This window comes from Tenrec ecaudatus, chromosome 2 (assembly GCF_050624435.1).
Source record: "Tenrec ecaudatus isolate mTenEca1 chromosome 2, mTenEca1.hap1, whole genome shotgun sequence".
Taxonomy (NCBI): Eukaryota; Metazoa; Chordata; class Mammalia; order Afrosoricida; family Tenrecidae; genus Tenrec; species Tenrec ecaudatus.
In genome coordinates this window covers 208547738-208573874 of record NC_134531.1, presented here as the reverse complement: position 1 = coordinate 208573874, position 26137 = coordinate 208547738, and the positions used below count along the sequence as shown (strand labels likewise).

Genomic DNA, 26137 nt, shown 5'->3' with positions numbered 1-26137 from the left:
AAACAGCAGCTCTCAACCTGTGGGTCAGTTGTGACCCCCTTTGGGGGTTGAATGACCCTTTCACAGGGGTTGCCCGATTCATAACAGTAGCTGAATTACAGTTCTGAAGCAGCAATGAAAATAATGTTATGGTTGGGGGTCACCACAACATGAGGACCTGTATGAAAGAGTCGCAGCTTGAGGAAGGTTGAGAACCACTGAACACACATGTGTTCTGGAACTCACAGTCGTTCTTTCTGGCTATGATTTGGAGTCAAAGCCAGGTTTTTGTTGGATGGCATCGAGTCGGTTCCAGCCAATCGATCCTATTATGCACGACAGAGAAAACACTGGGGGGCCCTGCAGTGTCCTCCCAAACACGATTATATCTGAGCCCTTTGTGGTGATCACTGTGTCAAATCTCTCTTCTTGAAAGTCTTACTCTTCGCCCACGGACCCTCTAGTCGATCAGGCATGATGTTTTCCAGCAATGGGCCCCTCCTCCTAATATGGCCAAAGGACATGAGACAAAGCCTCACCATCTTCACATCTAATCCCTCTGGGTGTATGTCTTCCCAGACAGCTATGTGGATTCTGTGTCAGTCTGTGGGAAGTTCAGTATTCCTCCCCAACACTATCCGTCAAGGGCACCAATTCTTTTTTAGTCTTCTTCATTCATTGTGCAGCAAGTGAAGACACCAAGACTGGGGCCAGGGGCACCTCAGTCCTCACAGTGACAGCTCTGCTACTTCGATATCTGAAAGCAGTCTTGTGTAGCAGGCTTGTCCAGGTGATGCGTCCACAAGCCGTGATTGTGGATCCAAGTAAAATTCAATCCTTGACAACTTCAACCATTTCCTCATTTATTATGATGTTGTCTCCTGGTCCAGTTGGGTCAATAAAGCCCCCAAATACCCTCCATTTTACAAGGTTTCACATGTCATGGAAAGCAAACATTATACTGACAATAATGAGAGTTCCCTAAACGACCAACGGCAACAAGGAAGGGAGGTGTGTTGAGTCTCTGTTGGAACAACATGAGCCCAAGAGGGATATAAAAGCCCTAGCAGCCCAGAGCTACTCACTCACTCGCTCACTCACTCAGTCCTCGTGTCACCACCTCTCTACCCTACCACCCACCATGGCTGACACCTGCTGCTCCAGGACCTATGTTCCAGCTGCATCCACCAGGTCCATCTGCTCCAGCGACAGGAGCTATGGCAGCCGGGGCTATATGCCCAGTGTTTATACTGGTCCCTCCTGGGAGGTGGACGACTGCCCGGAGAGCTACTGTGAGCCGCCCTGCTGCGCCTCCTCCTGCTGCCAGTCCTCCTGCTGTGCTCCTACCTGCTGTGCCCCCTCCTGCTGCCAGTCCTCCTGCTGTGTCCCTACCTGTCAGTTCTGCTGTGCTCCAACCTCCTGCCTGACCCTCCTCTGCAGCCCCGTGAGCTGTGGGTCCAGCCCCTGCCAATCAGGCTGTACTGCCTGCTGTGGGCCCTCCTGCTGTGGGCCCTCCTGCTGCTCATCCACCCCCTGCTGCATGCCCATGTGCTGTACACCTGTCTGCTGCACACCTGTCTGCTGCACATCTGTCTGCTGTACGCCCGTCTGCTGCAAGCCCGCCTGCTGTGTGCCCGTCTGCTGTGGGGAAGGCCCCTGCTCATCCTCCTCATGCTGCCAGCCCTCTCCCTGTGCCCCCTCCTGCTGCAAACCCTCCTCCTGCATGTCCCTCATCTGCCAACCTGTGTTCAAGCCTACCTGCTGTACCCCTGCCTCCTCCTCCATGTCCCTGCTCTGCCGCCCCACATGCCCTCGCCCCACCTGCTGTGGCACCTCGTCCTGCCGGGACTCCTGCTGCTGAGTGGTTGGGTCTTCTAACATGTGCAAGCTGTGAGCTTTGTTCTAAGCGTGACCCTCCATTCTCAGGAGCCCCAGGACACCCCCTCTGCCCCCAGCAGCTCAGAGCCTGCCCCACCAAGAGTGTCTCTCCTGTGAAATGTGGAGCCCCCTCTCAGTCGGTGACTCCCTCAAGGAGAGACTGTGGGACCCCAGAAGCCCCTTCTGCAGGGCCGGTTGTTTGCCCTGGTGTGGCAAATGGTCAAAAGCTATAATCAATAAAATGTTTGAAGCTGAAATGTGGACCCTTTCACGGCCTCTGGATCACCTGATTATCCCAAATCTGGACCGAAGTCCATTGTCTGGGGAGGTTGGAAAACAAAGACACCATCCAAATTCCAAGCTCAAGCACCTACGAAACAGGGAGCTAAGCTAGATGGTGCCTCCACATGACCCCTGCTCCCTTCTCTATGCCAAGAAACCCGCCCACCCGGAGGGCAGAGCAGGGGCAGGAAAGGACAGAGTTCACACTGGACTTGTGTGTCCTGCTGTTCATGGTCCTGTTCTTCCCGCCAGGTGGAGAATGTGTGTCCAGGGATCTGAGAGTAGCCAAGGCTGTGTTGGCCTCCTGGTGTATAACCTGCGACTGCAGACCTTGGACAGACGGGCCACCCCCAGAAGGGAGGCCAGCATGCTATGTGAGGTGCAGGGCTGCAGACTCCCCTTGCATGCTCCGAAGCATCAGCAGGGTCAAATGGACCCCCAAGAGGAGCTCAAGGTCCACTGAGACATCTTTCATCCTACCCCGTTGGGGGGAGGCTCAGATCAAAGACGTCGTTCCGTCCCTGTGGGACCACCGCACTCGAGTCCAGTGCGTGCCAAGTCAGCCGAGCCAGGTCACCGCCTGGGCACCCCAAGGGTATATCGGATGAGGCTCATCAGAGTCGGAAACACATGGGAGGCTAGGTCATCAAGGGCAAGGACACAGGGCACCTCCACAGTGGGGGGGGGGGTCGGTGTGTGCATGCCCCACCCTCCGCTCAGCTGAGCTCCACTTCCCAAGAAAAGGGGGTGGTCCAAAAGCCCAAAGAAGAGATTCAAGCAGGGAAAGGTTGAATCATCAACCTACACTGATGGATGAAGCCCTCTGTTTGCCTGCGCGCACCCGAAACCCGTACCCGTGCCTTGCCTGCTCAGTTTTAAAGGAAATGGGACCCTCTCCAGAAGGAAATAAAGAGCTCCGTGGGCTCTTCAGAGCAGTTGAGTTCAATGATGCCTAAGGATGCTCCACCTCAACCCTTGGGAATCAAAGATGTGTCAAGAACTGGGATGACCTGGGGGCATCGTGGTGACAAGTCAGGCAGCAAACGGTACGGTCCACAGTTCGAGACCACCAAGTCCTCCTCAGGAGGAAGATGGGGCTGTCTACTCCTACCAAGAGTTCCAGTCTCAGAAACCCCCAGGAGCCTTTCTACCCTGTCTACGGGGTGGCGATGAGGGGCTATGGACGCAATAGCCGTGAGTTTGGCTTGGGTTTGGGGATGTTGACACAATGTCCACCTGCTGTGGGCACAATTCCGACTCCTGGTGACGGCCTGTGTTCCACAGTGGGGCTGTTGTTGGCTGTGATCTTTACAGAAGCAAAGCCCCGGGGCCCCCTTTCTGTGGAGCGGCAGGGTGCATGTGAAGTGCCAACTTTTAGGGAGCAGCTGGACACTGACCACTCGCCACACCCGGACTCCCCGATACAAGCTAGAAAGAGCTGGTTAAAACCCCACTGGCAATGGTTTGGTGGCTGAGGGGATGCTGAAGGATGCGGTTGGCAGCGAGCTACGCTCCCTGCCAGGGAGGACAGCCTCTGACACCCTAAGCAGTCCTCAAAGGGAGCCTCCGGCAGAACACCTCTCCACACTCACCTGGCTGGGCAGTCACCACGGGCAAATGGGTATGACACATACCGAGCAAAAGGCTGGTCAGAGCACCCACGGCGCGTTGATGACCACCGGACAGGTTTGCACACAGGCAACGCCCAAACCAGAGGCCAACCACTGCATCAACATGAACAGGCTCCTGCTGATGGCTGAACTCACCGTCTCCTTTGGCTCCTCATATCACAGAGGGAGGTGGGACACAGCCGTGCAGGATGCACAAAGGTGGGGGGAGGGGCATAAATAAGTCCTGTGGCTTGGAGCCCACCTGCACCTCTAAATTGTAAAAGGGTTGGGGAGACAAAGCAAAGGGAAGAGGGAGTCTAGGAATGGATTTCTTTAGAGAAAGCGGAATGGTGTCCGATCCCCCTCCTGACACCCGGCTGAGGAAGAAGGGCATTCAGGGCTCACTCCCACGTGAGGGTGCTCAGGGCCCACGGCCGTCAGCCTGAGAAGACCAAGGGCTGGGGGTGTGGATTAGACACCCCCGTGGAGAACAAGGGCATGTTGCCTGGAGTCCTACAGACCCAGATGAACCCCCCAAGAGAGAGGGCCAGGGCTCATTCAGCTCCTGGTAGAGACCCATAGAGCACAGCCACGCCTGCACTGGAAGAACAGAACCACTGGCTTTGTTGAGAGTCGAAAGCTGGAATAGAGAGCCCTTTGCCCTGGTCAAGGAACAACAGGGTGTGGGGTGGGGGATCCACAAGGGGAAGGGCTTCAAAGATGAACCAGGCAGAGGACAGAGGGGTCAAGGAGGAAGGACATATTATGGTGAGATTTTATGTCTATTTGATGGTCCCTAGAGGGCACCGTAGTTATGCATCGGGCTGGCATCTGCTAGGTCAGCAGTTTGAAACCAGTCTCTCCATGGGAGAAAGACAGAGCTTTCTACTCTTGAAAACTGCCCTGACCTAGAGAGTTGACTATGAGTCAGCGATTCGAGGTCGGGGAGTTTGGTTTGTTTGGATGGATGGATGGATGGATGGATGGATGGATGGATGGATGCATGCATGCATGGATGGATGGATGGGTGGGTGGGTGGGTGGTGCCGTGGTGAAATAGAGTGGAGTCCAACTCTCAGTCAGGTCTTGGCCCGATGATGCCTCCTCAGCGGCATGGCCTTTTTATGGGAGACACTGAGAGCTCCCCTCTCTTGTGTGCCTCTCCACTTTGGAGTCTGCATCTGGTACCTGGAGCTGCCTATGCGGCCTGCTGTCCCGGGATGCTGCCGTGCCACACCATGTTCCTAAAGACCCAAGATTCATGGGACTCAGCCCCCGCCTATGATCGCTCAGCTTCCCACTCTGACTTCCTGCTTCCTCCGCCAGCACTGCCTGAGTCTGCAGAGGGCTCCAGCCTGCACTCAACCAATGGACTTGAGTAGGACTGGGCTGGGCTGCCTTCTAGATAAGACTGTTTTTTGATATTAAGTTCTTTCTTATACATATATGGGTGTCACTGGGTTTCTCTAGAACACTCACTCATCCTAGCACGGGAGCTCAGCCCGCAGCAGCACCAATCCGAGGAAGGATTCCTCTGTACTTCCTTTTTCTTCTCGTCGCCTCCCTCCCTGCCACGTCCACGGGTCAGTGATGGACCAGACAAGCGAGGGAGAATACAAATCAAAGTCTTTCAAGATAAGAAATGTCTGAGCTCCCTGTTGCTGCTGTAACAAATGACCACACCCTGTGTGACTTAAAACAACACGTGTCCATTATTTTGTACAATTCTAAGGTCAGAAGTCCAAACTAGATTCCAAGAGCTAAAATCAAGAGGTGGCAGCTTCTGGAGGCTCCACAAGAGAACATGAGTTTTGCCTCATTTGGCTTCAGAGACCACCTGTATCCCTTGGCTCATAGCTCCTTCCTGTACCTTCAAAGCATCTTCTCCATCATGCTTGGCCTTCATCTTCTCTAATCAAGTCACCTCTGCCTCCCTCTCCCTGCAAATGAATTTAGAGCCCACCTAGAGAATCCAGGATTAGCTCCCCTACCTCAAGATCCTTCACTTCACATCTCACAGAATAACAAATCTAGCAATAAGTGTACACAGGGCTGTGAAAAACTCACTCGATGAAAATTTTAAAAACAACTGAAAAATACAAAAGAAGACCTAAGTAGATGGGAGAACATTCCAGGTATATGAATGGAAGACAATATAGTCATGGTACCAATACTACCCAAAACAATCTAAAAAGTCAATGAAATCCTAATTAAAATCCCAACAGCATTTTTTGCAACTATGGAAAATAGCAATCCGTAGTTCTGTGTGGGAAGGCAAGAGATCTCAAATGGCCATGGCAATCTTGAAGAACAAAGCAGGAGGCCTCGAAACGCCGGCTTCAGAATATATCGCACAAGTGTGCGGATCAAAACAGCCTTCTTTCCAGGGTGTGAATAGCCTTCCCATTAAACAGAGCGCGTGGGAAAGAGCATGACAGTAGGGCAGATGCAGTTAGCATAAAAGTTAACGTCTTTTCATTTGACCTCCTTTTATCCATTTTGAAGTTGTTCTTTCTAGTTGTTAATATTTTTATGCTTTCTTTTCCATTAAAGTTTTATTTGCTTTATTTTATTATTGTTGTTAGCTTTGTTTTTGTGTTCCGGTGTATTGTTCTGCATATGAAATCCAGGATAGCTAAATCAAGAGAGACAGTAACAGGATGAATGGTTTCTTGGGAGGGGCGGGGCTGGCAGGGGAGGTTGGGGAACATGAGGAGGAGCTAGCAATGAGTACAAGAAGGAAGAAAATGTTCGAAAACTGATTGTGGTGATGATTGGACAACTCTTCCTGATCTAATCGAACTATTGACTTGTATGCTGTGTGGATTATGTGTCAATAAAACTGTTTCAAAATCAGCCTAATTAGATGATACACTTATAGATCGGTAGAATGTTAAAGGGCAGAAATAAATTCAACTAGGATGCTAAGTCAATGGAGAGGGAGCAGTCTCAATAGATGGCGCTGGCAAAAATGGATTTCCACGTGCAGAAAAAAGAAACAAGATGCATACCTCACACCATATACAAAATCCCATTCAAAACGCATCAAGGACCTACATGTCCAATGTGAATCCATCAAGTTCTTCCGGGAAAAGACAGCGGTGAAGCTCGGCCACCGAATGTTTTCCCTGTTAGATCATCGAACCTAACGAAAAATGTACACGAAGCAGGAGGGAATGTCGATCATTGGGCCCTCAGAAAGTTAAATCTCTCTCTCCATCAAAAGACTTTCTCTAAAGCATAAAACGACGGCGTACAGGCTGAGGGACATTTCCGGGAACAATATAAATGATAGGGGTCTAGTATCTAAAAATATATGGAAAACTTTACGACTGAGACACAGAAAGCCAAACAACCCAATATCAAGTGGCCAATGATCATGAACAGACGCTTCATTAAAGATGGTATAGAGGAACAGCAAACCAATGACAACTTGTTTTTATCAGAGATGCCAACAAACTCCTAATTAAGAAACCATTTCATTTCTACTAGGATGGCGAAGATCAAAACAAGAAGAACAACAATGGAAAATAACAATGACAAGGATGTATGGAAATTGGTACCTTCAATCACGGCTTGTAGGGATGCTCGTGGTATAGCCATTGTGGAAGACAGAGAGGCAGCTCTTCAAAAAGCTGAAAATAGAGGTGCCATCTGATTCAGCAAGCCCACTTCTAGGAATATGCCCACGAGACTTGAAAGCAGTGACATGCATAAACCTGTGCACGCTGTTGTTCGTTCGGTGCATGACTGTTTTCAGTCACCAAAAGATGAAGACAATTAAATACCTATCGATGAGCAAATCGATAAGAAAATTGTGGTGTGTGCATACAGTGGGTCGCCAGGCAGAAAGAGAAATGAAGACCTAATACGTGCTACCTGCACACACAGAGGAACCTGGAAGACATTCTGTGAAGTGAAATCAGTCCACTACCCAAGGACGACTACTGTGCGAGCGAGCTCATGTAAAAATAAGAGTATGGAAAGACCAGAGTTTGATTCGTAGGTGCCAGGGTGGGAAAGGGGAAGCGGAGGAGGCTTGATTGATGGAATGCTGAATGAATTTCTCTTTCTGGTGATGGGAAAGTCACATTAAGGGTTACGCTTGCCAATTAAAGTAACCATTGTTGAAAAGTTATACACCTGTGAAAAGTTGAATTAGCACATGTTGTGTGATCTCTAGAAGCCCTGGTGGTAGAGTCGGTTATGCGTTGGGCTGTGATCCACATGGTTGGCAGTTCGAAACCATTCAGCGGCTCCTCGGCAGAAAGACTAGGCTTTCTACTCCTGTAAACAGTTACAGGCTTGGACACCCACAGGGGTCGCTATGAGTCAGTATTAACTCATTGCCAGTGAATTTGTTTATTGTTTTTTGGGTTTGGTGTGATATATATTTTTACATCCAAAAATGTAGCTTGGTACAAGCAAATACCTCATGGGTTTGGGTTCCTTGGTTTGGAGGTTTCGGGTCCTTGTTTCATGGGACATCCCAAGTTACTTGCAACACGTTGCTCTCAGTACTTCAAAGCTTTCAAGTGGCCATTCAATCCGAGTGTTAACTAACTACCTGCTTAAAGAAGGCTTTGGGAATTGCTTTTTGTGTAAGATTTAGGGTTTAAAGATTTTGTCAGTGCCACAGTCTCAGAGGTTCACCCAGCTTTGGTAGCTCCAGAAAGTTTGAATCCCCTACATCCTTTCAACAACAACAATAGTAATTTGCTAATCCTTCATGGCATCAGTAGCATCCCCTTTGCCATATTAGGGCACATAGTCGCAGGTCCTACGACTGAAGTCAACCTGAGCCTCTCCCACACTCCATTGTCTTACCTCCAGCCACCTCTGTCTGGGACACCTTCCCCCCGAAATGGCTCTCCCATGGCCTCAACCTGGTACTGGTTCAGCACCGCTCCTCAAAGAAGCCCCCACCCACCTGCACGCCCTGTCCCTCTGCACTTGCTGAGCCTGTTCCTTTTACAAGTCTCGGAGCCCCCGGAGCCGTGTCACATGTTAATTAGATGGGTCTTCATTCCCTCATCTCTGTGCTGCGACAGCAGCTTGCCGGCCCACATCGGAGACACATCTGGTGCATGAACAAGTAAATCCATCTGTGACTTATGGTATAGCATGGGCCAACAAGCTTTCTGCCACAACCATCAGAAAGTGAATATTGTAGTATTTGGGAGTCCTAGAGCATCTATTGCAGCTATTTAATTCTTATAAAACAAAGGCAACCATGAACTCAAAACTGAAACTCACTGTCATTGAGTTGATGGCAACTCAAAATGTCCCTATAAGACAGAGGAGGAGCACTGCCTTTGAGTTGTCAAAACTAACTTTTTTTTGTAAATCATTTTATTGGGCGTTCATACAACTCTTATCACAATCCATCCACTGTGTCGAGCACATTTGTACATTTGTTGCCATCATCATTCTCAGAACATTTGCTTTCTACCTGAGACCTTGGTATCAGTCCCTCATTTTTCCCTTCCCTCCCCGCTCCCCCCTCCCTTATGAACTCTTCATAATTCATAAATTATTATTATTTTATCATATCTTACACTGTCCCAACATCTACCCTCACCCACTTCTCTGTTGTCCATCCTCCAGGGATGGGGTTATATGTAGATAATTGTGATTGGTTCCCCCTTTCTACCACACCTTCGCCTTCCCCTCCTGGTATTGCTACTTTCATTAATATATTGTCCTCGGATAGAGGACGAATCAGATATTAAACTTATAAGAACAGATAGTACATTTGATCTTAGCCAAAAGGCTGAGAGTTTTACGGAAGTAGAAAGCCCTGTATTTCTCCCCTGAAGTGTTTAGTGGCTTTGAACTGCTGACCTTGTGGTTAGCAGCCCAATTTGTAACCACTACACCACCAGGGCTCCTGAGGCAGCCATACATTAACACATAAATCAATAGGTGTCACTATATTCCAATAAAGCTCTATTTACACTTTGGAAAACGGCGTAGTGGTTCTTCAAAGAGTTAAACATGGGACCAGTAAGTGCTCCCGCAACTCTGCTCTAGCTAAGCAAAGACAAGTCCAAAAGTATTGCTACGAAATCACAGAAACTTATATAAACAAAAGTATCAAAGTGTGACGCTATTGGTCTTGGTATATCCGGCACCGAGGTGTGCTTGCTCCTGAAAGCTGTGTTTCCCTCTCTCTAAGCCTTCCCTGGGGACGTCTGTACCCTTCCATGCACACCACAGCAAAACAGCTCGCTGGGAATCTGCCAGGATACAAACCATGTGACATCAAAATGTTTCTGAGTTTGGGGATCAAAACAAAATATGAAGGGGCAAGAGCAGGGCTATAGGGAGGGGAGGGTGTGGTACAGTTTCTCAATGAAGTCCAGGAAAGACAGCCCTTGCTACCCGGGGAGGGCGAGGGGGGGATGATGATGCAGTAGGAAAACTCTCAGACGACTTTTCTGCCCTTAGCCTCATCCATGTTATTTTTTTTTTTTAAGAAAACTTCTTCCTAAGAAGCCCTCGTGAAGAACCTCTGTCCTCTGAGGAAATCTATCACGATGACCCCTTCAGAATCCCTAAAAACAGCTTCCATAGCTGCCTGAGTTGGCCTTTCTGCCTTCAACGGAATGGTCCCAGCAGATCCTCTCAGACACTGCTGTTTTGATTGGGTCTTTTCCTGGAAGACACCCTCCCAAGACTCAGGCAAGCCAGGTCAGCTGTCCACAGCCATTCCGTGCCCAAGGAGGCATGTTGGAGCACGGTTTATTTGGAAGAGGCCCGGGATGCATGAACCGGAACCCGGGAGCAATGCTTTCTTTACTTCCCCTCATATTCCCCAAGAGCTGGGGCAGAGCATAAACAGACACTGGTACACCGACATCCATGGCACGCTGTCCACAGGAGCCAAAGGGTGGACAAGCAGAATGTACATACAAGAGGCTATTACTCAACCAGGAAGAGAAAAGGAGTTCTGATACATGCTACCACATGGATGAGGCTCGAAAACATTGGGCTGGGTGAAAGAAGCCGGAGGAAAGGGGTGCTATGATCTGACACCCACCACCACCACCTCCACCTCCATCACCACCTCTGCCTCCACCACCTCTACCACAACCTCCACCTTCATCACCACCATCACCACCACCACCTCCACCACCATCTCCACCACTTCCAATACCTCCACCACCACCACCACCACCACCTCCACCACCTCCACCACCTCCACCTCCACCACCACCACCTCCACCACCTCCACCACCACCACCTCCACCACCACCACCTCCACCACCACCTCCACCACCTCCACCACCACCACCACCACCACCATTACCACCTTCACCACTACCACCTCCATCACCACCACCACCTCCACCACCTCTACCTCCACCTCCACCACCATTACCACCTCCACATTGTATAAGATATCTGGACTAGGTGAATGCAGAGAGATTTGGATTGCCAAGGAAAGGGAAGTGGGAAGAGAGGGGATGTTGCTCAGATGATGACGTTTGAGAAACAAATAGTGGCCATGACCACACAAGGCAATGAGGCTGACTCACGCCACGGGCTGTGTGCTTGGGAGACAGCTAAATATGGCAACGTACATGTGTGTCTACTTTACCACAATAACCCAAATGAGCTTCTTTTCCAGAAACAGGTCGATGTGGTCCTCAGGCCAGATGCCACCCTAAAGTGTAAGGCTTGATGCTTAAGGTTTTCCTGTGCAAAGTAAAGCTCAAACACAGCGTGGCCTCCAAGGAGCCCCGAAGATAGCAAAGCAGAGCATGGGGAAGAGAGCAGCCAACACGAGGAGCTGCTACCAAGGGCTCAAGGAGAAGAAAAATGTTTTGAAAAGGATGATGGACCCCCCAGGACCCACATTGAGAGTAGTGACACCAGGAGGGGAAGGGGAAGGTGGGGGAGAAGAGGGCAACCAATCACAGTGATCTGCATATAACTCCCTACCATGGGGACGGACAACAGAAAGTGGGTGAAGGGACACATCAGACAGTGTAAGACATGGCAAAATCATAATAATTTATAAATTATCAAGGGTTTGTGAGGAAGGGAGAGTGGAGGAGAAACGGAAGGGGAGAATGAGGAGCTGATACCAAGGGCTCAAGGAGAAAGCAAATGTTTTAAGAATGATGATGGCAACAAACGTACTAATGTGCTTGGTACAATGGATGGATGGATGGATTGTGACAAGAGTTGTATGAGTCCCCACTAAAATGATTACAAAAGAAAAGGATGAAGGCGACCTATGTACAACTGTGCTTGACACAGTGGGTGCATGGATGGATTGTGATATGAGCTGTAAGAGCCCCCAATTTTTTAAAAAAATAAAAGGACGAAAGAATAGCATCTGAGGTCTTCAAACTACAGTCATTGAAATGAGGCTTCAGCTAGTTCCACGTGGAAGAAGCACACCAACCTGTGTGATCTAAGAATTATAGGTAATAAAGTCCAAACCCAGAGGAAGGAACAGTGAAAGAATGAAGGGAGATGATTTGGTGTTGTGGGTGAGTTGAGGGTGCCGGGAGGACCAATCATGTTCTTGAGGAAATGGCTGGCAACCACCAAAAGTTAGACCAGAAGTCCTGTTTACAGAGAGGTGATGATCTCACAGCCAGGGCAGGACATGGGGCTGCGACAAACCACCACAAGGAAGACAACAGTTGTGCTTTGTGTTGCCTGGGTGCTCGCAGGACCTGGGTATAAAGGCCGTCCAGTGGAAGGAACCTCCATTCCAGTTTCATCTCTTCTCTGACAGGCATCCCAACCACAGATCCAACATGTGCGACACCAGCTGCTCCTCTGGCTGCCAGGCGGCCTGCTGCCCAGCCCCGTGCTGTGTGCCCAGCGCCTGCTGCTCACCCTCCTGCTGCGGCAGCTCCTGCTGCCGCCCAGTGTCCTGTGTGACTCTGCTGTGCAGGCCCGTGTGCACTGTGGCCACCTGCTGCCAGTCCCCCTGTGGGGCTGCCAGCTGCTGCTCTGGTGGCTGCCAGTCCCCATGTGGACTAGGCTGCTGTGGTGGGGCCTCCTCGTGCAGCCCAGGCTGCTGTGTGCCCGTGAGCTGCAAGCCTGTGCTGTGTGTGGTCCCCTCCTGCCAGTCCTCCAGCAGCTGCCAGCCCCCCTGCTCCACCATCCTCTGCAAACCCATCACCTGCGGCAACCCTGCCTGCTGCTGAGCACTTCTCTAAACCCCACCCTCACCAGCCCTTCCCCTGAAGACGGCTCCTCGGTTTCCTCTGGGTTGTATGAGTGAGGGAGGTGAAAGCACACAGTTTTTCTCCAGCTCCCCTCCCGAATTCCGGGACAGCAAACCACCGCTGCACCAGAGCGATCTGGACCGGTCCCTGGTCCTTTGCCTTCCTACTCCCCAAGGAAGTCCTGGCCCCCAGGGGCCCCGCTCTGATCCCGGCAGGAAAGGAAACCCCAGTCCATGCCAATAAACAGTGCTTTCCCTACGCAGCCTGTCCTTTTCTTTGATCTTGACATGTCTGAACCTTAGTCCTGGAAAAACTCCCAAACCAAACCCGGCATATCAAGGACTCAAGTAGAAAACAAATGTTTTGAGAGTAGTGATGGCAACAAATGTACAAAGGTGCTTGACACAATGGATGGATGGATGGATGGATGGATGGATGGATGGATGGATGGATGGATGGATGGATGGATTGTGATAAGAATGGTATGAGCCCCCAGTGAAATGATTTAAAAAACAAAACAAAACTCAGCTCCATCGGGTCAGCGCTGACTCCTAGCGACCCCTGTGGGTTTCTGAGACTGTCGCTGTGGATGGGAGTAGAAAGCCCAGTCTTTCTCCCTCGGAACTGCTGGTGATTTCGAACTGCTGACCATGTGGACGGCAGCCAGACTACTACATTACCAGGGCTCCTCTCTACTTGAAGAACCCACAAATCTAAGGACCTCTGCCCACTTCCCAAAGGTTCAGGGGAAGTTGGGAGTTCCAGGTGGGAGAAAACCTGGGGGTGCTGTCCCCACACCCTCTCTTTGAGATGAACAGTGTGGCTAGAAGAAGGGTCCAGGACAAACCCTCAACCCCTGAGGGCAGGGTCACGTGCAGGGCCGAGCCCAGAGTCCTGTGCAATAACCAGAAAGAGGACTACCACAGCAAAGAGGAAGGAGCCTCTCCCACAAGACCCACCACTCAGACAAAGCAAAGTCTTCAGGTGTGAGGAGCAGAGGCAGTCAGTCTGAGAGAACTTCAGGCCCGCATGTCAGGCACACAGTTCCTGCCTGAGACTAACCAAAACCCAACTCATATGCATTGAGGGGCTTCAGACGCAAGACTGACCCTGGACCCTGGACCCTGGACCTAGAGCTCCTTCCTGCCTCCCAACGCCAGCCTAAGCAAACACAGCTTCATAAGCAGCGTCCGTTTACCCCTGGGGGAAGCATGCAAGTTAGGGAGAGGCCCCTGCTCTGTGGCAGGCATGCAGGGACTCCTGAGTTCTTAAGGTTGAAACAAAAACACTGAGCTTCCCAGCCCTGAGTCAAAGCGCACGCCCATGGCAGAGCCCCCAGTAGAGGAACATGAAATCTTTAGTGAACTGAAGGTAACCTCGGTAACAAGAGATGAGTAACAGAACTCAGTAACAAAAAATCCAAAACAAATGATTGTACCGTGGGCTCATCAGTAGACTTGACACCGCTGAAGAAAGAATTAGTGAATTTGAAGATGCTCACTGCCATTGAGTCAACTCTGGGTCGTAGCAACCCTACAGAATAGAGTAGACCAGCCCCGTGGGTTTCCTGGACTGTGAGTCTTTACGGGAAGGAGCAGACAGCCTCAGCTTTCTCCCCGGTGAGTAGCTGGTGAGCAAGAATAGCCGGCCCTGTCATTAGAAGCTCAATGCTTACCTACAGTGCTTACATCAGGGCCTGGCTCGGGAAGGACTCATTGCCCAGATGGGAGCACAGGAACAGATGATTGGGGTGGGGGGGCTCAACGAGCTGTAAGACATCGTCAGTGCACTTAAGTTGAGTCGCGGGGAGAAGTGAGAAAATGAGGCAGATGAGCTATCTGAAGACGAGTGCCCGACACTTTTCTCTAAATCGAATGGAAGTCTGCAAGTGGGGGGTAGGGGGTGAACCCCAGAGGTAGAGGGCAGTCAGTGGAACACCGTTGATAGTGAAGGGGGAATGGTGAGGCAGAGGTCTTCTATGAAACGTACCCTCCAAACTGGGTCAGTTATGAGGAGAAGGTACAGTAATAATTGTCACATGGAATCACTAGTAGCAAAGTGGGCCTGTGGGCACCATGGATCAAAGGGGTCCTTCACTCGAATCCCAGTACATCTCAGATACACGGGGTGTACTTCACTGGACCACTCCCAAGGACCTAGAAAGGATCCACGAATGTCCCCAGACCCCACCTTCAGCAGCCGATGGGACTGAGACCGGGGGAGAGGGCGGGCAGCAGGGAGTGTGGGCCCGTGGAAGGAGGCTGGAAGGGCACAGCAAAGGGCAGGCATCCAGACAGTGGGTTTGTGTCTTCATTTTATTGGCTGCCGGGTGGTAGTTTGCTTGGTGGGAGCCTCCCAGAGCTGTGAGGGGGAACCCTAAGCCCCCACAGTATGAAGCGTGAGGGACAAACAGGCTACTGCCCTGGGCGGGAGAAGGTCTAGGAGCTGCCTCAGGCAGGGGGGAGAGGTTGAGTCTGGGGACAGCAGTCCATGGGAACCCCAGTCTCTCACAGCCTCCCTCCACACTTTGCCCCATGTTCAGTAGCAGAGGAGGGTGCCCCAGCCGACAAGGGTGCAGATGAGGATGGAGCAGGGGGGCTGGCGGCAGCACACAGTAGGCCAGCAGCTACAGGGGCAGCAGCGGTGGCCCCGCAGGCTGGCTGGCAGCACCCGGGACAGCACAGCACAGCCCCACAGGGTATGAGAAAGCAGAAGGCACAGCCCATGGCTGGGGTTCCTGTGACAGAGAGGTGGAGGAGGGGGTCAGAGAAGGGAGCCCGGCTTGGACCATCACCAGGCAGTCCCGCTAGGTTGGCCCATGGGTGTCACGGCCACCCTGCCACCTCATTATTCTTGCCCTCCTTGCACTTTGGGGAAGACCCCGTCACTGTTTCCGGAATCCCTGGGCCTGCCTTAGTGACAGGTTGGCTGCGGCTCCTGTAAACAGCACATGGCTTACGGTTTACCCAGAGACTGTCATATTGTCACCACCTTTGTCTGCGCCTTCGCTTCACACTGCCTTGTGTGTGTGGCGGTGGGGGTTGGGGGGGGCAGACACAGGCACTGTCACACGTGCTGCATCCCCTCCTCCACAGCCAAAGGGGAGAAAACAGAGTCTGACTAACTGCCCCCAGAAAGAATCGTTCTCATCAGCTCCACCCCTACCCAGATCCTCTTACCCCCAGAGGGGAACTCAGGTGGTCAGTCCGTGGGCCAGGTGAGGACAGTGGCCATTGGTGACTTCTGTTCCGGAATGTTCAGGTCTGACATCAGCACAGACCTGATCTGTGGCCAGAGGGGGATGGACATCTGAATGTCGAGGAGTCGCTTGGTCCGGCATCTTTGTGTTCAGATAAGAGCGCCCAGTCCGTGTCTCTCGCTGCTCGAGAGGTGCCACACCACCACAATGGATCCCAGAGGCAGGAGGCAGCGCCCCAGGCCCTCCTGGCCATGTGCCACCCACAGCGAGCTGAGAGAACACCATCAGGGAGCTTCTATCTGAGGTCTGATCCACAGCCTCATCCCCATTGCTCAACACTCTGCCATCCAGACCAAGAAACTGCCCCTCATGCCACCCAGGCCGGGATCCACCACAGAGCCAAGGCGCTCACCCCAGACAGAGCCCCCAACACAACCCACCCGGCAGGATGTCATCCCTGCAACCAGCTCATGAAGCTAGCGGCCTGAGCTGCCATGACAACGCTCTCCACCCTGCTCCATCATGGGTAGACAGACAAACCTGGCCATGTGCCACAGGGCAGCCCATCAGCAGATCCTGATTCCAACCTCATGCCAACAGGCACAGAGCCCGGTCCCAGCATGAAGCCCTGGGCCAGCTTGTTTGTAGGCACTGTGTTCCGCGTGAGGTGTTTCCTTGTGAAATGACAGTTCTCAACAGGAAGGGGGAATTAGAGCCTCCAAAGACGAGAACAACAGCACGATGTTGCTGGGCTGAGATCAGGTCAGGGTCTATATAGAGCTCCCAACAGTGGACCCTCTGTGCCAGCCTCACCTCCTCCCTGACAGCCACCCCAACCACAGATCTGCATGTGCCACGCCAGCTGCTCCTCTGGCTGCCAGTCGGCCTGCTGCTCGGCCCCATACTGTGTCCCTACTGCCTGCTGCTCACCCTCCTGCTGCCGCCCAGTCTCCTGTGTGACTCTGCTGTGCAGGTCTGTGTGTGGTGTGCCTACCTCCTGCCAGGCCCCCTGTGGGGTTGCCAGCTGCTGCTCTAGGGGCAGCCAGTTGCCATGCTGCCCCTCCACCCGTGGCCAGGCTTTTCCCTGTGCCTCAGCCTGCTGTGTGCCCGTGAGCTGCAAGCCCTCCATATGTCTGTGCAGGCCTGCTATGTGCGTGTGCAAGACAGCCCCGTGTGTTCCCGTGAACAGCAAGCCCACTGTGTGTGTGGCCCCCTCCTGCCAGTCCTTGTGCCACTGCCAGCCCACCTCCTGCACCTCCCTCATCTGCACACCAGTCGCCTGTGGCACCCCCACCTGCTGCTGAAGCCCTGGTACGCAGGCAGACCGGACTCTCCAGGTTCTGGCAGGGAGAGCAGTACTCCAAATGTCATAAGCCATGTAGAGCTGCCCTCCGTGGGAACCAGCTTTGCAAGCTAACTAGCAAGGACCTGCATGAGCCCAACCACTACCAGTGTCTGCCTAATAAAAATGATCCCTTTAGATTTCTCTCCATGGAAATCCTGATTAACACACCACGCAGGGTGGTGGAGGGAAGCTCACTCTCAGGAGGCAGAGCCCCAGGTTACACCCATGTGATTTGAGCCTGGTGTCCACATCCATCCGCCCAACAGCCAAAGTTGGACATGATGCTGCTTTGGATCATGGGACTGCTCAGACCCTGGGTCATGACCACAGCGGAGCTCTCGCTGGTCAGAAGCACCTCCAGGGAGACAGCATGAACATAGACAGAGGTGGACTGAAGGCCCATTCAGGGTGGGGATGATCTCAACTTTCAAGGTTTGTCTTTGTGCTACCAAGGTGCCAGGAAGCCATCTATAGCAGAGGTCTGAGCTGAGACCCCCATACAGGCTCATACTGGCTGCTGAGCCCATTCCATTAGCATCACCAGCACTTGGCTGCGGGTGACTCTGGCCTACGTCCCCTCAGGGAAGAAGGAGAGCAAAGCCTAGGCCCTTCTCTTACATCTAAAACCAGAGGCATCATTTCCCCAGAGCCTCCTGTCAGCTGGCTCTAGGCTAGAGCAGGACAGACTGCCACACACATGACAAGCAGAGCTGCAGCTCCATGCAGCTTCTAGCCAGTGTGGGAGGATGGATGGCCACATTGGTCAGGGCAAACTTGCACCTGAAGCCATCCTTCCAAGGGAGGATGCACCAAGGGCACATCTCTTACCGCTGTTCTCTTATTGGTGACCAATTCTTGGCCTTTGTAGGTCCAATCCCAACCCACTAACGATCAAGTCGATTCTGACTCATAGCAATCCTATATAGGGGTTCCAAGACTACATTTTATTTGGCCTCCTTTTCCTCCCATAGAATGGAGGGTGAGTTTGAATCCTCAGTGTTGTGGTTAGCAACACAATACTCAACAGAGCTACCAGTGATACTTTGCATGCCTTTTGGTCTCAAAGCGTTTTTCAATTTTCCTCTTTGCCTTGTCGGAGACGGAGTTTCTGTAATTGAAAGTTCAACCCCTACATCTCCATTAGCCAAGACTGGGGTTCAGAGCATTCACAGCACTATCAGAGGGACCTGGGTTGAAATGGAACCCTGTCTTTTACAAGCTATAGCACCTGGAGCAAGAATTTGACCATAAAACTTCAGTGGCCCCATCTTTAAAATGGGAACGTAATAATTGCCCGACTCTTGAAGCTACCGTGGGAGCTCAATGAAACACTGTTTATAATGGGCTCCGCACTGTTCTAAACACATGTTTCTACAGTCATGTGCCTGTAATTTGAACCTTGTGAAACTAAGACAGGTAAACTCCAAACATGAGCTAGCAGTCCAACTACAAACCCCACAAGAACATGCATCCATTAGAACCAAAGACAACAAAAACAACAAGCAATAGAAAAGGCCTTCCAGGAACTTCAGATGATGGAACTCTGGATTACAGAATTTTAAACAAGATGTCTAAACCACCTGTACAACTAAAAGATGGGATGAGAAAGGAGCAAGGTACTTTAAAAACAAAAAAAATAGACTTCAGGAAGAACCAGCTGGAACTTCTAAAATGAAGCATAGAATTATTAAAGTCAAACTGCACTGGAAGAATGATGTGACAGATAAGAGAAGCTGCTCTGGATTTATACAAACCAGAATGCTGACCTGAAGTTATACAAAAACAAAAAGATGCCTCTTCAATGGAAAAGTAGGCAAGACATTTGGCAAGTAGGATGAGAAGGCCAATCTATAATTCATGGACACTTCAGGGAAAGAGACCAGAGATGGCTGGGTAAAGGCAACACTCAAAAGGATATAGATTATTTTCCAGAACTGTTGTAAAGTGTATTCACGGAGTCCTGAAACACAACAATTCAGAGATACAAGGCTCTCTGAGTTTCTGTACCAAGAACCGAGGACACGGAGGAGAGAGAGGAATGTTTCCAGAAGCCATGGGAAATAATAGGCTTATGTCAAAGAAACAGTTCAGAGGGGGTTCTCAAAACCAAAGGAAGAGCAGAAAGGTGGAAAGTAAAAAGAGCGAGAGAAATATGCTTGCCCAGTACTAACCAAAGTGATCTGATACAGTTGCTTTAAAAGAGACAGATATTAAGGTAAAAACCACTATTGTGAGTAGTTTCTAATGAATGATAATAAAGTTTAAGTCGCCAAGAAACTATAATATACCCCAAATTCTATACAGCACAAGCATACCTCAATAAATTTGGTGGATTGCAAAATCTGAGGGATTTCAAGGAGAGACAAATCTTCAATCCCAGGGAAAGACTCTCAGAACTTGATAGATTAAGTACATAAAACAATATGAAAGATCAATTGATTCAAAGTGTGGAAAATATGCAGATAATTTTCTTTAGCTTTCAGTTATGCTGATGTAAGGGATACTGGCCAGTTAATATTTGGGAGTACATCTGCCTCAAAAGACTCCCAAACTCCTAAAGAAATGTTGTCAACTTATTCTCTGAAATATTGAGTGTTTATATATATATATATATTTGAATCTTTTAAATCTATTAGAGAATAATTTTAGCCAGATATGAAAAAAAGTGTTTCTATCACAATAGATGATGCTCAGCTATGTTGTCAAAATATTAATTTATTATAAATGTAGAGAAAGAGGCTGATGTTTTATATACTTTTGTTGCCTGCAATATCCTGCCAAAAAAAGAGAAAGAAAATAGAATATAAATCCCAAAGCATATATTTGAAGCTTCCAATGAAGCGAATTTTTTTTACACAGCTGTGCCCTTGAACATGATGGCTTCTGTGGTGTGGATGACAAACATTCTTCCTTGAGAAGAATGGAAATTTGAGAATACTTCACTGTGCTCATGTAGAACTTGTACATGGATCAAGGGACAGTTGTGCAAATGAAACAAGGGAATTTGCACGGTTTAAAATCAGGAAAGGTGTGTGTTGGGGTTGTATAATTTCACCATCCTTATTCAGACTTTTTTCTGAGAAAATCATCAGAGAATCTGGATTATATGAAAAAGAATGTGGCATCAGGATTGGACGAAGACTTGTTAACGATCTGCAGTACACAGACGACACAACCTTGCTGGCTGACAGTGTGGAGGACTTGAAGCACAGCTGCAGATGAAGATTGAGGATTGCAGACTTTGGTATAGATTATGACATGATGTAAAAAAAAAATCCTCACAACGGGACCAATAGGTAAATGGAAAAAAGGTTGAGGTTGTCAAAGATTTATTTCTTCGTGTTTGGATCCACAATCCATGTCATGGAAGCAGCAGTCAAGAGATCAAAAGATGTGCTGCATTGGGTAAATCTGCTTCACAGACCTCTTTAAAGTGTCGAAGAGCAAGGCTGTTACCTTGAAAACTCAGATTGCCTAACCCAAGCCTTGGTCTTTTTGATCACCTCATATTCAAGTTCAAGTTGGACTTTGAATACAGAAGATGGATAAAGAATAGACGCAACTGAACGATGGTGTTGGTGAAGAATATTGAAAGTATCATGGAGTGTCAAAAGAACCAACCATCTGTCTTAAAAGAACAGCCGGAATGCTCCTTAGAGGCAAGGATGACAAGACTTTGTCCCCTGTACTTTGGACACGGTGTCCGAAGAGACCAGTCCTTGAAGAAGGACATCATACTTAGTAAAGCAGAGGGGCAGTGACAGAGAGCAAGGCCCTGGGAAAGATGGGTTGACACAGTGGCTGCACACTGAGTGCAAACATGACCAGCTGGTGTTTCGTTCTGCTGCACACAGGGTGACTATGAGTCGGAACCGACTCCACAGTGCCTAACAACAAAGCTCTAACCAAATCAGCAGGCACCGAGGCAACTGTAAAAAAGGGAGAGCAAGAGGAATGGCTGGGTAGATGGAGTCGGGTGAGAGTTTGCACAGCAAGTTCGTTTTCCAGTCAACAATGCGTATACATTTTGTTTTGTTAACATGAACTGCAATTCCCCCACAATGCACTCTTCCATCTTCCTCCCTGTGTTGGCTATTTCCCTTTGTCCGTCTGTCCTATCCCTCCCTGCCCTCTGAGTGGAAGCCATGAGCAAGCGCGGCCCTTTGGATCTGCTATGGTGGGTTGTGCAGACTTCCCTGGCGGTACCGTGCGCCTTGCAGCCCCAGAGAAGAACATCATGTTTGATATCACATGCAAGAGGAAGGCTCTCAGTGAGAAGGGTGGACACCATAGCTGCTTCGATGGGCTCAAGCACAGGAACAACAGTGAGGACGGGTTCGTCCTGTTGTACACGGGGCTGCTATGGGTTGGAGCTGACTCGATGGCACCTATCAACAACAACCACATGACCCTGCCCATCTCTTGCCTGAACCTAGAGCTGCACACAGATTTGAATTCAGCTCCAGGTTGAAGGATGTGTAAGGGCCAGACTCTCGGGGGTCCCTCCAGCCTCCATAAGACTAGGAACAGTGGTCTTTTTTATGGTGTTGAGTTTTATTCCGCAAATTTCTCACACTCTCTCCAGGACCTCCCACGATGTTCCCTTTCAGAGCAGGGCACCGTAGGCAGCCAAGCACCTTCTAGCTCCTCTCGCCTCTAGTCTTTTGGAGGCTAGGGCCCAAGTAGCTCATGAGTCCATGTGGACTAATTGTTTCCCTGCATCTCTGACTTCCTTCAGTCTCCTTCACGCCAGCCAAGGAGCCCAGTAGTTGCACCTGAGCTGGTTGCTCGTGGGTTTTTAAGACCCCAATCACCAGCTAGCAAATCTGAAGCCGATGCCGCAGGTGGTTATGATGTGCACTTCCCCGGGTCACATGTGCTGTTGGTGTAAACTGAGAACTGCGTCTGCTGAAGGCAGAGATGGCCAGAGGTAAGGTCCAGCATGTGAGGAAACAACCCGGAGAAGTGCTTGCGGAAGTTCACAGGAAAAGAGAGGATCAAACGGTTACTTGCACTGAAAGTTGGAAATAACCTAAAGTCCTAAAACTCTCAGGAAAAAAAAAACCCACTGCTGAATCGATGCCAACTCAACATCCAGACGGAAGAGGAAATGGGTAGGTTGTGGCATGTGTACGCAATGAGCACTGTGCACCGGGGAGCAGGAAGGAACCAGCGCTACTGAGACCGGCAGAGAGGGGCTTGCTGCCACAAATACCGAGTAAAACCAATGAACAAATAGGATGTGCGAAGCCTGACGACATTGCACCTTGAACCCACTGGTGTGTGAGAAACGCCAGCTGCAGGTGGAGGTCTCCTGGGGTGAGGGAGGGGCATGAAGGAAAGAAGGGATGTCTCTGACATGGATTGAGCCGTCCACGGGTGGAGCCTTTTCTATACCCTGCAACCATCTGACAAATACTTATTGTAATAGTACCCGTGTCAACACCCTCCCCACCAATGTTGTTATCCCTTCGCTGCTTTCCTTAGCCATGTCTCCTTGTGCCATACATCACTCGCTCATGGAATCGACGCTTGGTCTCCATCGAACTACAGGTTCCGTGTGGGCCTCCTGTCCTCCCACCTGCCTGCGAGTTTCATAAGAAGTATTGCTGGTCAGTTTAACAAGAGGTCCTGACAAGAGGATGGGAGCACCCTGGGAGTGCCTGTACCCACAAGTACACATGTGTATGTGTGTTCATGTTGACATGTAAATATGTGTACATGTGCACTGTACCTAGGTGTGATTGTACATCTGGTCCACATATATGCACATGCACACTCATGTGAGTATGCTGTTTGTGCATACAGGCACGTGAGTGTGAGGATGGACATGTGTGTGCACATGTGTGAGTTTATGGGTGGTGTGGGGAGTGGGGCAGCACATGGAGATGGTGTCAAATGAACCCATGGGAGTAACAACCTGGGCACAGGAGGAGGAGGAGGGAGAGAGAAGGCGGGGGTATGCTGTGTGGGAAGTTCTGGGAAAGATGGCTTCCAGCCTTTCTGTGCAAAGTCCCCTCAAAAGTGTCCTGACTCGTGGTCCTCATAAGACAGTGACACTGGGACAGGATTTGAGAGTCTAATCTGTGGTGGTGTTCACACATCAAACTGCCCGGAACACAGAACTCAGGACCAACTCGAACACAGAGAACCAGGTTCCGCTTCTACAGGAAGAAAAGGGCTCAAGGAAGTGAGGTCAGAGCTGAGCATTACACCAAACATAGAGATGTCCAAACAGGAAAATAAGTTGTTAGGAAAAGAATGATTATAGGTCTGTATTGCCTGGACGCTCACAGGACCTGCATATAAAGGCCATCTAGTGGAAGGAAACTCCATTCCAGCCTCACCTCCTCCCTGACAGCCACCCCAACCACAGATCCAACATGTGCGACACCAGCTGCTCCTCTGGCTGCCAGGCGGCCTGCTGCCCAGTCCCGTGCTGTGTGCCCAGCACCTGCTGCTCACCCTCCTGCTGCGGGAGCTCCTGCTGCCGCCCAGTGTCCTGTGTGACTCTGCTGTGCAGGCCCATGTGCGGTGTGACCACCTCCTGCCAGTCCCCCTGTGGGCTCCCCAGCTGCTGCTCTGGTGGCTGCCAGTCCCCCTGTGGACTCGTGTCCTGTGGTCAAGCCTCCTCTTGCAGCCCAGGCTGCTGTGTGCCCAGCCCCTGCCAGGCAGCCTGCTGTGTGCCCGTGAGCTGCAAGCCTGCCGTGTGTCTGCCCGTGGGCTGCAAACCTACTATGTGCATCCCCGTGAGCTGCAAGCCAGCCATCTGCATGGCCCCCTCCTGCCTATCTTCCTGCTGCTGAACCTTCAATTCCCAACCTAAGCACCCTGGAGGACCCTCTCTCATCATATGCGGGTGCCATGCTGAGAATTGTCCCTTCCCTGTCCACCCTGATTCCGAGCCAGCTAAAGGGGCTTCTTCTTCCCCAAACCCCTCCCAGTGTGGACAGAGGCACAAACCAAGAGGCCTGTTCCTGACCCTCTCACTGTCTCTTTCTTCCACCCAACTTTGGAAAAGAGTGGACCTGTCATCTTTTGAAAAAAAAATTTCTGAAATTAATAAATTTGTTGGATTTTCATCCTCTTCACTGGTGTCTCCTGGTCGAAAATGTTGTTTCCTGCAACAGTGCTTAATGTGAAAGCTTACCCCCAGAACAGGCGGTCCCCAGTGGTCCTGCCCACTTTCCTGTGAGCTTCAGAACTGGGGTCTCTGGCATTTAGTGGCTCCCACCCCTTCCTCTTCGGATGCAAACTCTCTCCTGCTCTGATTTGCCAGTCTCACCTCTAGGCCCGAACTGATGGGCCGCCGTGCTTTTGTGCATTTCCATGCCTGTGGATGGGTATCTGGGTGAACTCGTGTGACTGTGGACTTGTGTGCAGAAGTGAGGGTGGATTCATGTGTCTGCGTGCATAACTGTGCATATCTGCTTGTGCTTGGGTATGTGTGTGTGCATGCATGTGCATGGTGTGAATGTGTGCATAACTGCATATGTGCATGAGGGCATGTATGTGCAGGCATGCGCTTGAGTCTTTGTATGTATGTGAGAGTGTGTATGTGCATAAGAGTATTGTGTGGGGTGGGTGTATTGATGTGTATGCATGCACATGACTTTGTGGGGGGCATGTACTACATGTGCATGCATGTGTCTGTGTATAGGCACACATGAGGGTATAGGTGTGTTATGCTATGCATGTGTGCACATGTGTATGTGCGTGCTGTGTTATATGTGAGCATGTGGCACATGTGCATGCCTGTGCACACATGTGCATTGTGTTTACAGGTACAAGGCAGTGTGTGTAAGGTATGGATATATAATTGTACATACACATTGATGTGCATGAGTGTATGTGAGTGTGCCTAGGGATGTAGAAATAGAGGCATGCATTTAATCACTGAGGGAGAGCAATGAGGATGTCTACTCCCATAAAACAGTAGTCTCCGAAACCCACAGGAGCACGTCTACCCTGTCCCATGGGGTCACCAGGAGTTAGAATTGAGTCGGTGGCCATGAGTTGTGTTGGTTCATAAGATGTAGTCATTATGTGAATGTATATACATGTGTGCATGTGTGTGCTCACCCATATGGGAGTCGACAGGACATGTCACAAACACAGAAATCAGGTGTGCCAAAATACTCAGCTGCCCCCATGCTCGGGATGAGCAGCACTCAGACCACTGAACAGGCAAGTGCATCCCCTTTCTGCAGAGGTTGCACCTCCCTGTCCCTTGTCTGACATTAAAGGCATGTCCCTCCACCCTCATGGGACGGCTGCCTGTGGTTTATTTCAAGGAGGGGGTCTCACGTCCAATCTCAGGCTGCCAGTCTCAGAGCACACTGCCCCCTGTTAACAAAGCTGCTCCCCCTTTCCCACTCTGGCCTCCAGCAGGAAAGGGTGATGGCAGCTCTGCCATCTGCCGTGGGGCTTCTCCCTGCACCTTCCATCCCTACCTGCTGGCCATGGTTCTGACCCTCCAGTCAGAACAGGGGAGAAGAGAGCAAGAGGTAAGAATGGTCATACCTGTGAGCCCTGTGGCAGCTCCCCTGCCCAGGGGAAAGTTCTTGGGTGTGTGTCGTGGGCACCTTTGTGGCCCTTCAGAGCTTCTATGCTGGAGACCTGCCCTACCACCCTTCCATCCCCCTGCCACC

General features: G+C 50.6%; 1 protein-coding gene and 1 pseudogene across 1 annotated transcript; one reads left to right on the top strand and one right to left on the bottom strand.

Annotated features, from left to right (window-relative positions):
- Nucleotides 1–1120: 1120 nt before the first annotated feature.
- On the top strand, nt 1121–24292 carry LOC142440472 (uncharacterized). Its single transcript, XM_075542896.1, has 5 exons — nt 1121–1764; nt 12594–12703; nt 16984–17114; nt 23863–24020; nt 24127–24292. Exons 1-5 carry the CDS (start codon nt 1121–1123, stop codon nt 24290–24292), a joined length of 1209 nt encoding a protein of 402 aa, XP_075399011.1.
- LOC142441852 (U2 spliceosomal RNA) lies at nt 9423–9530 on the bottom strand (annotated as a pseudogene).
- Nucleotides 24293–26137: the final 1845 nt, after the last annotated feature.

What these genes read in the sequence shown, in the direction of transcription:
- LOC142440472 (XM_075542896.1), top strand. Translation starts at nt 1,121, where the DNA reads ATGGCTGACACCTGCTGCTCCAGGACCTATGTTCCAGCTGCATCCACC. An exon ending in ACCCCTGCCTCCTCCTCCAT is followed by an intron (nt 1,765 to 12,593) that starts GTCCCTGCTCTG and finishes CTGTGTGCCCAG; the next exon opens with CGCCTGCTGCTCACCCTCCT. An exon ending in TGTGTGACTCTGCTGTGCAG is followed by an intron (nt 17,115 to 23,862) that starts GTCTGTGTGTGG and finishes CCCCAACCACAG; the next exon opens with ATCCAACATGTGCGACACCA.